The 14217-nt window shown below is 36.9% G+C and overlaps 3 protein-coding genes across 4 annotated transcripts in view; 1 reads left to right on the top strand and 2 right to left on the bottom strand.

Moving 5' to 3' along the window:
- LOC119077216 (odorant receptor 43a-like) overlaps window positions 1-14217 on the bottom strand; it is a 456342-nt gene that overhangs the window by 243152 nt on the left and 198973 nt on the right. The window lies entirely within an intron of this gene.
- The window catches only part of LOC119076842 (putative odorant receptor 71a), a 439431-nt gene that overhangs the window by 227488 nt on the left and 197726 nt on the right, over window positions 1-14217 (bottom strand). The window lies entirely within an intron of this gene.
- LOC119076839 (putative odorant receptor 71a) lies at window positions 24-13767 on the top strand. Of its 2 annotated transcripts, XM_037183843.1 has the most exons (4): window positions 24-763; window positions 824-923; window positions 984-1247; window positions 1306-1359. In XM_037183843.1, the coding sequence occupies exons 1-4, from the start codon at window positions 24-26 to the stop codon at window positions 1357-1359; spliced, it is 1158 nt and encodes a 385-aa protein (XP_037039738.1). The 2 variants fall into 2 exon arrangements, 1 of the variants encoding a protein (XP_037039738.1); XR_005087704.1 differs by lacking the exons at window positions 24-763; window positions 824-923; window positions 1306-1359 and adding an exon at window positions 13723-13767 and having other exon boundaries at window positions 1111-1247.

The following is a 14217-nucleotide window of genomic DNA, read 5'->3' on the forward strand; positions in this document are numbered from 1 at the left end:
TTTGCTACTCAATAAGTTCAAGAATGCACTCCATTCGAATTCATAAAGTGATCGATCGAATGATTTCTTTCTTTCGTCGTATCGGTATATGGCATGGAGAAGACTGGCCTACAGTTGCTCAACTAAGATTAAAGTCGTTCTATTGCATCTATTACCTGTTTTTTCTGTTTTCTTTTTTCATTGGAGCGATTTCAAAAGAAACCGTTGATGAAAGTGTATTCTTAGCGGAAGTATCCATAATTGTTATGGTTTTCACGATTAAAATTTGGATGTTAATTTGGAAACAGAAGCAAATTATGACGTTGCTAAGTCGAATTTGTGTCTTCTCAATTCGAAATGACGAAGAGTTCAAATTTTTCACTGACAAAGTAGAAAATTTCATCAAATTTGTGAATGTATTCGCATGTGCTTCTGCTGGTGCTGCAGTAGGGTGTTCAGTTTTCCCCTTTGTTGGGGACAAGAGATCCCTTCTTTTAGATCTTGCTTTTCCAATGGATTGGAAAAGTAGTGAAATCGGGTTTTGGTTGGCGTACATTTTCTTTGTAACCGAAATGGTTCTATCGCTTCTGGCGTTACCGTTTTCCGTTATAATTTGGTATCTATTGCTGCATTGTTCTTTAAGATATAAAATCCTAGGAATGGAAATAAGAAAAATGGGACAAAGGATAAGTGGCAATAAAGTAAAAATTTCGGAGAAGGAGCGACAGACCATATTTTATCAGGACTTATTGGTGGCGATTGCAGATCACCTTCATTTAAGAGAGTATTTATGTCCACATATCTCAAAAATGCAGCCTTCTTAAAATCTTCATTTTCTTTAAAGAATAATCGGCGAAGTGGAGGAATTCCTATCAAAATTATTTCTATTGCAATTCGCAACCAGTGGCCTCTGCATTTGCGGTTCAATTTATTGCTTGGCATTCGTATGATTAACACCAGTCCATGCAACTTTGAAATTATTAGAATGTTCAATTTATTCCCAGGATCTTGCTGTCAACTTTGTGGAACGCGCGGTCCATGTTTACACGTTTTTCTTCAATATTGCTGAGTTGTTTATGATAACGTATTCCGGGAATGAGATTATGCTGTCGAGTGGTCGTCTTACATACAGTTTGTTTGAATCGGAATGGGGCGGGCAACCACATTCGACCAAGAAATGCATGATCATTTTTGGTGAATATTTGAAGCGATCGCATGAGATGCTAATCGGTAAATTGTATCCGTTAACTTTGGAAACTTTTACCAGGGTGGGCTTTTTGTTTCATTGATGTTTCTCTTTAGTCAATGCAGCATTCTTTATTGCAGATTTTGAATTCATCTTACAGCTTGTTCAACATTTTAAAAAACACGAAGCAATAAAAATGAAGATGACAGAGGCACTGGTGGAGGATTTCAATGTACCCTGACACGAATCAGCTCAATATATCTAGCAGTCACTAATACCATAATACTGTAGTAGAGTTTAGTGGAAATCATAGTTTCTTTCGGTCAATTTGTATGCATACGTAAACAGACTCCAGTTTAAAACTCACATTAAAATGTTAATGCTAACACATAGAAATAGTGAAAAATGTTTAATATTCACCATTTTAATGTAATCTAAATTAAATATTCGTTGGAATCAGTTGCAATTTTCTTTGAAATGTGGGGGAAACGAAATTATCGCACTTGTTGGAGTTTCCATTTTCTCACAGAAGTGAACCGAACGTTTTCGAAGCTTGCACAGCGTGTTTATTCATTAAACGAAACATAGCTTTGTTACACCATATTTTTCAAAACATAAACTAGTTAGTTCGGGTGAGAAAATTTCTGTTTTCTCCCCACCAGAAAACAAGAGGTGAGAAAATATAAACTTGCTCCACTGAACTGTAATCACACGAAGCGTTAGCATGAAAAACATAGTAATATGCGTGTCTGTCTAGGCCGGCGGTTTTTTGGTCTTTTTGCGTGCCGAACGAAGTGTCTACATAATTTTGTATGTGAAGGGTCGAAAACAAAAGAAAAATTTCACAAATATCCACCTAAATCGAAAAATAAATAGAAAATTGACTACATGTATGTATATGCAATCACAAAGATCGAAATTTTTGACAGGGCATTATTGTTAGTGTTTAAAATTATGGATAGTATTTTGATTATCCTTATTGGCTCACGACCTCCAATTTGTTTACAAAAGTCTTAGTCTTATTAGGCCGAAAGTTCGAAACTGATAAGAAAGGTGACTTGACCAGAATGCTCTGTATTTAGCTTATGCTGTATTACGATGTTATTCATGTCCATAGCTGAAGATGGATGACAAAGCAACATTCGAAATATACTGAAAAAAAACAAGAAATTTTGCTTCTTTTATTCAAGATCAATATTGATCCTTCCAATCTCTCAATCAACTAAATAATCGAGAAATTTTCATTGAAGACATGTGGTAATTTAGCGAATTATAAGAAAACTTAAATTTTACCGATTTTAAAGTATTTTTATAATTCGATAAAATTCCACATTCCTTTCTATTGATATAATCTCGGTATCTCTCTCAGAAAAACAGAGCGAGATCCTTCAAGCCAAGCGACGTATATTTTTGATCGCAATGAAGCTATCGTAATATTGGACAATGAAAGTTGTCATAGCATTTAGCATTATTAGGAAAGTCGATTTTTTGCTTCAATTGTGCTTTATTGACAATACAAACAACAAATATTTAATAGGATAAGACAATTCAATTTTGGTGACATACTACTCAAAGTTCATAGGAATTATTTGCAATCCATTCTAATTTGTAATTAGACATTCCATTTGACTTTGCCTTTTTGGTCAACTTTGGTCCTCTTGTCCTAACTCTACTCAACGTTTTAACTTTCCAAATATTCTGCAAAAACCATCAACACGAAAAAAATTTTTGAGCAAGGCCCACACATTATGCCAAACATTAACTATCCATCGATGAATACCCAACCGAATAGAATTAAAATTGCTGCAAACAATTTCAGCAATCAGCGTAATTATGCTTGCAATCCATCCATAGACAATAAACATTGGAATTGGTAATTGTTCAATTTCATCAGTTCTTTTATGATTTTCAAAAAAATCGAGTTTTTCTTTGAAAAGTTCTTTGTATTTTAAATTATCTTCTCTTCGCCTCCATTCATCATACAAACCAGCACTTTGTAGTTGACGAATAATTTCATTTAGTCGATCAATAAATGGAAACTCAGGATGCACCGAGTACGAGAAATAGTCTTTATTAATATATCCTTCAGTAATGTGATATCCTTTTATTCCCAATTGTTTTTGAATTGTCATGAGCTTATCTACAGTTTCAGTCATAGCCACAAATATTAGGGATCTGTTATACATTTCGGCTTGTAGCATATAATTATCATCTATACGAATTTTGTCAGCCCAATCTTTGTGTTTCGTTAAATTTGGCAGCGAATCGACTAACACATCATGTCCGGAGCGATAGCGGAGGACTTGACGCAGTCTAACTTCCAAAAAAAGAACGAAGAAAATTTTTTGAGACGCGGCAACTATATATAGGCGAGAATTTAAGTTTCTTTCCTTTGGCCTGTATCACCACAAATCCTATTCTATCATATTCTCGCTTCAAATACGAGCAAAACGAGCTATCACTCGACTATGTAGGTTTAAAATTGCCGGAGATACATCGTTTTGAAATTTGTCATTTTCATACAAAGTACACCAAATTGACTTTTTCCAAACAATCAAAATCCTTCAACTTACTCTGTATGTTTCTATCTATCTATCTGTCTATCTGTCTATCTGTCTATCTATCTATCGACGGTCGATCTCGGAAACTAGTCAGCCAATCTCCATGAAATTTTGCAGGAACCTCGGGGTGGGCATAAAAATGAAAATGTGATACGCCACTACCCCAGGAAAAACCAGAATTTTGTTTTATTGGCCTCGAAGTGGTTTCTGAGTGTGGTTTTCGAGGGTCGGGAACGCGTTTTCAGCTGTAGCTCAGCTGTATTGAAACATGCAGGGGCGTGTGACCCATCAAATGAAAGGTATTCGCCACACGAATCGAACAAAAAAATAATTAGAAAAATTGGTGCAGATTTGGTTGAGCTAGAGTGGTCAGAGTGACCAAATTTTGAGCTACTCGAGCGTAGGATGAAAGGACTAATATTTTTTGGCTTATGAGAGATAGAGATTTACTTTCTTCGGCAAAGTCTCAGAGTTTTACGAGTAGAACACATTGGCATATGTGAAAAATGTCGAAAGTTGGAAATGGGTGGGTCAATTATGTTTTTAGAGGTATTTCTTGAATGGTGGCAGATAGAGAGTTACTTTCTTTGGCAAAGTCTCAGAGTTTTACGAGTAGAAAAGAAGGGCATTTGCGAAAAATGTCGAAAGTTGGAAATGGGTGGGTCAATTGGGGTTTTGGAGATATTTCTTGAATGGTGGCAGATAGAGAATTACTTTCTTCGTCAAATTTTCGAATTTCGTCAAATTTTCGATTTTCGTTAAATTTCGTCAAATTTTCGAATTTCGTCAAATTTTTTAATTTTCGTCGAATTTTCGAATTTCGTCAAATTTCGTCAAATTTTCGAATTTCGTCAAATTTTCGAATTTCGTCAAATTTTCGAATTTCGTCAAATTTCGTCAAATTTTCGAATTTCGTCAAATTTCGTCAAATTTTCGAATTTCGTCAAATTTTCGAATTTCGTCAAATTTTCGAATTTCGTCAAATTTCGTCAAATTTTCGAATTTCGTCAAATTTTCGAATTTCGTCAAATTTTCGAATTTCGTCAAATTTCGTCAAATTTTCGAATTTCGTCAAATTTCGTCAAATTTTCGAATTTCGTCAAATTTCGTCAAATTTTCGAATTTCGTCAAATTTCGTCAAATTTTCGAATTTCGTCAAATTTTCGAATTTCGTCAAATTTTCGAATTTCGTCAAATTTTCGAATTTCGTCAAATTTTCGAATTTCGTCAAATTTTCGAATTTCGTCAAATTTCGTCAAATTTTCGAATTTCGTCAAATTTCGTCAAATTTTCGAATTTCGTCAAATTTTCGAATTTCGTCAAATTTCGTCAAATTTTCGAATTTCGTCAAATTTTCGATTTTCGTAAACTGTTATAAAAAGCAGTGTTGATTACACTTCTAAAACGACTGATATCCCAACAAAAATCTCTTCGAGAAAAGTGTGACGCAGTCTTTGAAATACAATTTCTAAAATGAATGATATCGCTAGAGTTGACGCTTTCAGCTTCGTTACGCAAAAATTAAATTTTACACCCAATTAGTTCAAACAAGCTGGCTTAGTTTTTCTCATCATCTGCCAAATAATTTTTACCAAAAAAAAATTTGACTGCAAACAACCAAAATTTTACCAAAAAAATCTGCGTCGCATGCGGCAGATAAATTTTCTTGCTGGTCTGTTCCTGAACATTTGCCACTTTGCGACGCAGATTTTTTTGGTAAAATGTAACATTAAACAAACAAACACAAAATGTTACATCACAACAACCCAAATACCATCGAAGTTTACAATGAAGGTCCATTATGATGCACTAAAAAGTTGGCAAAAATAGCAGATGTTTGGCTAGTCCACAATGGCCAAAAGCTACACAAATATCAGAATCAAAATATTGATCGCGCCAGAATAATTGTGACAAATCGAACGGTATATCAACAAAATTTGACAGTTCACAAATCACAGCTGTTCCGAATACTCAGTGCTTCCGAAAATTAGTCGTCGGTGATGTTAGTGCTGCCAGTTTCGAATAGTCATTTTTGTGTGATGTAATTATGCGCAAATAATGTAAGACGTGAGAATCAAATTATACACCTTTCCTTAGCCAATACTGTGTAAGTGAAATATTTCTTTTATTCCCAAGAATAAGCAACACTCTAGTTGATTCGAAAAAAATAACCTGAAAAATGTTCGAAACTCGCAACACTGCCTAACCGAATCAGCTGAGTTCTTTCGAAGTTTGACACTAAGTCAATGTGCCGTTCTGAAATAATTTAGCCGCCGCCGACTATTTTAAAACCGGCACACACCTCTAATTTTCGTCAACTTCCGACTTAGTTAGTTAGTTAGTTTGAGTGGGTAGAGTAAAACTCTGGCACCTAAGCCTCCAATGGGCCTGTTGTGCATACCCACAAATAGCTACCTACATTCTACATGTACGATTGAGGTAGTCCAATATGCTACGGAGAGGTAGGCTCCAGATGATGTTGTGCGGCAGTATATAGGCTCCTAGAGCTTTTGATCTGGCTGATACGTATGCCGGGCAAGTGCATAGGAAGTGTTCTGCCGATTCAATGTCCCCACAGTTAGGACAGCGGGGGTCATTGGTGATGCCCATTGTGTGAAGGTGTTTGTTGAGGTAGCAGTGGCCAGTTAGACTGGCGGTAAGTCTTCTAATGTTCCTTCTACTTAGCGATAGTAGGAATTTTGAATTTTTGGGAGAGATTTTGATACATTTTTTTGAGTGGCTGGCGAAGTTGATGGATGACCAGTATTTAGTGAACGTTTTCTTTTTCCATTTGTCAATTAAACCAATGAAAAATGATTGTGGGGCTTTTATGATTGGTTCTGGGCTTATGAGTGGTTTATTGACTCCTGCCTTCGCGAGGCTGTCCGCTATGTCGTTACCTTCTATGTTACTATGTCCTGGTACCCAGGTCAGAGTGACATTATTGTTAGATGCCAGTTTTTGGGTGAGTCTTCTGCAGTTAAGGACAGACGATGAGTACACTTTGTAAGCTCCAATTGATTTTAAGGAACTCCGACTGTCGGAACATATTAATATCCGTTTGTCTGACACGTTCTGGCCTATCAGTTCTTTGCAGCATTGGGTAATACCAAAAGTTTCTGCTTGGAAAATGGATCCGAAGGAACCAAGATGGAATGATTTTTCTATCTGAAGTTGTGGGCAGTAGATTCCAGCGCCCGCTAGGTTGTTATATCTCGATCCGTCAGAGTACCAGGTGATATTTATGTTGTTGTCAATGACCTCGTTGTTGGTCCAGTTTTCACGGGATGGAACCATTATTTTGAACTTGTTTTCAAAGCAATGTACTGGAGTGATAGCATCGTGTGGAAGTTCAAAGTGTGGCGATTCTGATTTCATTCTGTTCCATAGGTTGGCATGACCATAGGTGGCGTTACGGAGCAGTGATGATTGCTGTAATCTGAGGCAGGTGGATCTAGCGACGGCTTCTATATGGATATGTAGAGGTTCTATATTTAGCAGCGCTTCTAGTGCTGCAGTAGGTGTCGTTTTCACGGCTCCTGTAATACTTATAAGCGCTAATCTTTGGATTTTTGCAAGCTGTCTTTGTGCAGTTTCAACGTGGCAGCGGGGCCACCATATGAACGCCGCGTACGACAGCATCGGTCTTACTATGGCTGTGTAGATCCACATTAGGACTTTAGGGCTTAAACCCCAGTTTTTTCCGCATGCACTGCGGCACATCCATAGTGTGGCTAGTGCCTTACTTGTTCTGAAGTTTATGTGGAGAATCCAACTTAATTTTGGGTCTAGAATTATTCCTAGTATTTTAACGTAGGGTGAGAGGTTGATTACTTTCCCACAGATGGTTGGAGCTTTAAATCCAACTATTTTGGTTTTCCTTGTGAATAGAATGAGTTGGGTTTTGTCTGCATTAATTTCTTGGTGATGCTGTGCGCACCATCTTTCAATTATGCGAAACGCTGATTGCATTAATTCACAGAGCGTACTGACACAAAAGCCAATTAGTATAATTGTGAGGTCGTCCGCGAAGCTGATTGAGAAATATTTTGATTCATTTAAAAGTTTTAAGAGGCTGTCTTTTACCATAATGTATAACAGTGGAGGTAGAACGCCACCTTGGGGGCAGCCTTTATGAGTAATAACAGTGAAACTAGTAGAGCCCAGCTTCGCTGAGACGATTCTACTGTTTAGCATAGCGTAGATCCAGCTGGTGGTTGTGTTATCTACACTATGCTCTATGCATGAGTTTGTTATGGAGCAAAATGTCATGTTACTGAAGGCGTTCGATAAATCAACGAGACCTCCCAGTGCAAATTGCTTTTGTTCCAGAGCTTTTTCGACTTGATTAACTATATGGTGTAATGCACTCTCTGCTGATTTACGTGGTTGATATGCGTGTTGGTTGGGGTGTATGGGAAATTGCTGTAAGGCTCCATCCCTCAGATATCTATCAACCAGTTTTTCAAGAGTTTTTAACATAAAGGATGTTAAGCTAATTGGTCTAAAAGATTTTGCTAATGTGTAGATAAGTTGACCGAGCTTTGGGATAAATACTACTCTAACTCCTCTCCAGGACTGGGGAATGTGAATGAAGCTAATGCTTGCAATAAACATTTCGTAGATTAAGTCTATGGTAAGATGGAGGCTTTTTTGAAGCATCAATGGTATAATGTTGTCGATTCCAGGTGACTTGAGGGGGACGAACGATTCAATCGCCCACTTTATTCTATCTTTAGATACAATTTTTCTAGCGATTTCTACATCACCTGCAGTAAGGATGTGGTCGGGCTTGTTGGTGGATGGATTCGGGGAGAATGAGGGAGAACAACCAGGGAAGTGGTAGTCAAGCAAGTGTTTGAGAGTAGAGGCGCTATCTTCCGTATATTCCCCAGATGGGAGTTTCAGTGTGCCTATAGCACAGTGTGGGTCTTTCACCAGTGATTTGACGAGATGGGCGGACGCCGATGAGGAACTAATTGAGGAATAAGCTTGTTTTAACTGAAAACGCTGGTTATTTCTAATAGCTTTATTGTAGTTCTTTTGAGCAATGCGCCTAAGGGCTTTGTTATTTTCATAATTTGGCCGATTGGGTTTGGCTTGGTTAAAGGTTTTTCTTACTTCTTTTCTGAGTTTCTTAATTTCTGTAGTGAAAAAGCTGGCGCCTCTACTAGCTCGAATTATTTTTTCGGGACAGGCAGAGTTGAAACTGTTAGTTATTGCATCGTTCACCGAGTTTGCCACTCTGTCTAAATCTTCTTTGGAATGAATTTCCATTGCGCGTGGTAGTGCTTTGGACATTAACTCATTGAATTTATCCCAGTCAGTGCAGATAGGATTTCTGAATTTTGCGTGTTCAACATAATCGGTATTTATATGGAAAGTGATGCACCTGTGGTCAGAAGCTAATATTTTGTTCGTGACTTTCCAATTCTTTATCCAATGTGCTACATGGAAGGAGCTAAGTGTGATGTCAATGACTTCTTCCCTAATAGACGTGACGAATGTGGGCTCGTTACCCACATTCATCGTAATTAGGTTTGAGGTGAGTATGAACTCTAGTAATGAATCGCCCTGTGCGTTACAGTTTGTACTGCCCCATACTAAGTGATGGGAATTAGCATCACATCCTGCGATTATTGGAATGTTGCTTGATTTGGAGTAATTGACGAGGTCAATTAATGCTTGAGTAGGTGGTAGGGAGTTTGTGTCGTACGGTAAATATACTGATGCTATGATAACGCGTTGTTCCTTCCCTTGAATGAAAAACTTGAGCAAAGCTGCTGTCAGATCGCCCTTACAAAGTTGACTTAATGGGAGGATGTTGCAATTTTTAGATACGAGGATACATGACCGGATTTTTTCAATTCCAATGTGGCTGAGAATGTTGAACTTGCGCGGGTCGAGGTTGTTAATAACATTCTTTTTCAGATATGGTTCTTGGACGAAGATGACAAAGTTGTTAGACTCGAGGCTAATGTTATTTAGCTCAGCTACCGCCGATTTTGAGTGTTGAAGGTTTATTTGAGCGAAGGCTAATTTGTTGTTCGACATTAACTTAGACAGATTTCCTTACCCGAGTCAGAATTAACTCTGCGTTAATAAATAGGAGTGACTGGTGATGTTGCGAACTTAATCGGTATTTGCTGATGATAATACTTATCTTACATCTTACTCGCTGCTGTTTGAGCTTGAAGAGAGAATGAAACAATTGGTTTGAGATCAAAGAGAGTAAGCCGTTTATTGAGCTGATTGTTGTAACGAAATAAATATGTGGCTTTACAAAAGCTAATTTATCACGGGTTGTTGGCATTGTTGTTAAGTACTATACGGACGCGTGTCATACCACAGTATGGACGGAAAGCTAGATCATTGAGGGCTGAAATGCAGCAGTCTTCCACCCCAATAATCCATTGCTTCCAACTTCCGACTTAACTTCTAAAACGACTGATATCCCGGCAAAAACTCTTTCAGAGCAAAGTTGGACGCAGTCTACAGTCTATATGTGTGATAACTTCTAAAACAAGTGATATCGCTAGAGGTGACGCTGTCAGCGTCGTTACGCAAAATTGAATTTCACAGCCAATTAATTGAAATTAGCTGATCTAGTTTTCCAAACCATTCGCCAATTTTTTTTTTTTCAGAAAAAATTTTAACCAACAGAATTTTGACTGAAAAATTTTCAACAAAAAATTCTGCGTCGCAAAGTGGCAGATGCTCACGGACAAACCTACGAGAACATTTAATCTGCCACATGCGACGCAGAATTTTTTGTTGAAAATTTTTCAGTCAAAATTCTGTTGGTTAAAATTTTTTCTGAAAAAAAAAAAAATTGGCGAATGGTTTGGAAAACTAGATCAGCTAATTTCAATTAATTGGCTGTGAAATTCAATTTTGCGTAACGACGCTGACAGCGTCACCTCTAGCGATATCACTTGTTTTAGAAGTTATCACACATATAGACTGTAGACTGCGTCCAACTTTGCTCTGAAAGAGTTTTTGCCGGGATACTTATAAAATTCATTCGCGACGATAGGAACCGGAGAATTGTAAATATCTTCAAATGTATGAATTTGTGACTGAAGAATCGGTTTAGTCATATAGCTAATCAAATTTGATAAAATTCCATTCACAAAAACGAGTCCCACGAATGTTAATGGAACGATGACAAAAATCTCGGACCGATTTAGTTGTTGGTATTTAATTGACCCGTTGTCATTCAACAGTAGGTTTAAAACGTCCGCTGCATTTTCCAAAAATGAAATCCGAAACTGTGTAATGTACCGAACGATGCTTAAAATCAGTATAACTCCAATGATGACAGTTACAGAAAAGATTAAAGATTTGCTTTTTGTGAATGCTAGTAAATAAGCTTCAAAATTATCATATGGCGAAGCCTCTGGCACTAAAATTACCATTGTTATATCTCTAATTATGGAGATAGGATGTGGTGGAGCACTTGTCATAATCGGTCCTATATAGACGTCAAGTTGATTATCGATCAATTTACGCAAATTAATATCGTCAAAATCCAGCTCTGTATATGAAGCATTCATAGCACGTAAGGCATTCGACCAAAAATAATCATCGTAACCATAAATTAACACACGGAGTGGATGTTGTTGAAAATTGCAATTTTGTTTCAGAAAGAAATTGTCACTTCCAGTGACATTGACCACTTTGAACGTTCCGAATGGACTGAATGTAAATACATTCAACAATCCACCAAAGTTCGTCTGTTCAGTTGATTTTGAGTGTAAATAAGTGGCAGCTAAAATATTTATAATTCGATGGTTCCAGCTCCACTCGAACAATTTTTGTAGATTTTTAGCTGAAGTGGTCTCTTGAAAAAAGAATCCAATTTTCATTTTAATTTGAAGTTTCTGAAGCTTCTTAATGGAGCGTAGCAACTTATTGTTGCCGGCGAAGCTGAAACGTTTTACAAAAACAAGCACGAATGTTTTCTTGCTGCTTATGTAAGTTAGTTTCTTAATTCCAGTCATGTTGCCGTCAAAAGTAAACAAACTTTTAGGTATGAATTCTAGACTTTTCCTTGTATCTCCGAAACGATTTATGTCCACTGATGCGTCGCACAAAAATATATTGTGGTCAAAGTTATAGATTTTGTTCAATTTAGTTATAAGCTGTTGCTCCTGATATTCTCCTTTAGTTATGGACAGAAATATTACAATAATTGCTAGATGTACCGACATTTTATTGTAAAGGTATCCCGTCCAGCATCAATTTGTTTTTGATACGTATTTGGTGCGCCTCACAAATTACCAAATTAGACTAATTTGTCTTGTTTGACACGGTGCTTAATTTGGAGTAAATATTCTTTTTAATCAACAAAAATCGTAAATTTTTTATTGGCCATAACATAAAATATTAAAACTATTATATCTGCTCCACGAAGCGTAGTATAAATTCTGTTACACATTGAAAAAACTGAATTAGATTTTTTAACATGAATGTGGTCGGTGTGTTATCATTGCAGAACAAGATATTAGCACACTAAAATGACGATTACTACACCAACACAACGTTTTGTTTTAAAGTAGGCTCAGAAAGCGACTTCTCTCTCTGAAACTTATAGTATGTTGTGGTGATTCTCCAAGACAAGGTTCTCATTAAAATTGTACTTAATGCCTTGACTGTTCCGTGAAGAATGATTTATTTTTTCTCTAAATTATCGTACAGAAAACAAAGTTAGACTACTCGATTCTCCTATTTCAATTTGCACACTAAGATTAGCAATCCACAATAACATACTCCAGCCCTTCCGACTCTTAAATTTTGCTGCCTCATGGGAATTCGTTGCTCTCCGGAATGTACTTGTCATCGTCGTCTTCCCATCTTGATGTTTTGATTACGTCATTAGCTGACAATCCAACATATTGCGCATCCAGTTCGAATTTAAAAAAATCACCCAAGGATTCTATGTTTACGGTTGCTTGTCGACGCATTAATTCGGCCTTGTAGTGGATCCAATAATTTCTCGTTGTTCCTGGCAGCTTTTCCTCTAAGCTTCTTAACAATTCCGGTGTATCGAGATAAGTGTTGGCCTTCATGTTTTTGATCGTCATTACGGCACCGAATAATTTGCTATAAAATAGCTGGAATGGATGCACGTTCTCTTCCTTCATATTCGGTAGATTCTTCAATTCCAGTACCAAATGTTCTAAAATCCACCTCTGTCCACATGTTTATTTAGACATTTATTTAGACAAAATAAACATGTGGACGGTGAACACGCTATTTTATCTACCGACGGCGAAATAATAGCACTTTTTCACTGCTATTATTTCACCTAGGTAGATAAAAACATTTACAAAGAATGTTCCTCCAGAATTAGTTCATTAGTGAGCTAAAGAAACTCAGTTAAACCGCACAAACAGGCCGTCAGAACAGTCGAAGCGTTTGCGCTCCGTTTAGCTAAACGCTTCTTCTACGGCGTAAGAGGAAATCAAGCATTAGTCCCCCCATTTTTCATTTTCTTCTTTTTTTTAAAGAATAATCGACGAACTGGAATCATTTTTATCAAAATTATTTTTGATACAATTTGCCACCAGTGGCCTATGTATTTGCGGCTCAATTTATTGTTTGGCATTCGTATGATCAACATCAATCCGTACATGTCTGAAGTCATTACAATTTTCGATTATTTTCCAGGATGTTAGCGTCAACGTTGTGGAACGAATAGTTCATGCCTATTCGCTGTTTTATAACACTGCTGAGTTGTTTATGATAACGTTTTTCGGGAATGAGATTATGTTGGCGAGTAATGGTCTTAAATACAATTTGTTCGAATCGGAATGGATCTGCCAACCACAATCGACCAATAAATGCATAATCATTTTTGGTGAATATTTGAAGCGATCGCATGAGATGCTAATTGGTAAACTGTATCCGTTGACTTTGGAAACATTTATGAGGGTACGGAATTGGTGATTGTAAATTTTGCTGCATCTGGTGACTGCAGGTTTTTTATTACAGATTTTGAATTCGTCTTACAGCTTATTCAATATCTTAAAAAACACATTAAACATTAAAAATGCAGAGCTCTCTGAGTGAGCAATCCGGTGTATATCCTGAAATGAAGGAGTTAAATATTTCTAGCAATCCCAGATCTAGATGGGGAAAGAATATACATTAGTATTAACCGTAGACTCGTTTAGCAAGGCATACTTGTGAAAAAAAAAGTTTTTAGCACATTGAGTGAACAGTTAAAGCGGCCGAGGCCAATGTGGATTCTTATACAATTTCAATTCTGTTGACAAATAAATTTTTTCATTTTCGTTGCTATTACGTCGCTTCTTTTTCTTATTCACCCTCTCAATTAGCAGTAGTTGTAACCCTTAAAGTGTGAAAGAGTCGCAAATCATTCTGTCTAAGAAAAGTCTGATAGATTTTGAGCTATTTTGGTTTGAAGTTGCGTTAGTCATACGTCAGTTCATTGCAGATTGCTTTACATGCATTGCAGTTCTTCGT

The sequence above is a fragment of the Bradysia coprophila genome, unplaced genomic scaffold (genome assembly GCF_014529535.1).
Source record: "Bradysia coprophila strain Holo2 unplaced genomic scaffold, BU_Bcop_v1 contig_232, whole genome shotgun sequence".
Classification (NCBI taxonomy): domain Eukaryota; kingdom Metazoa; phylum Arthropoda; class Insecta; order Diptera; family Sciaridae; genus Bradysia; species Bradysia coprophila.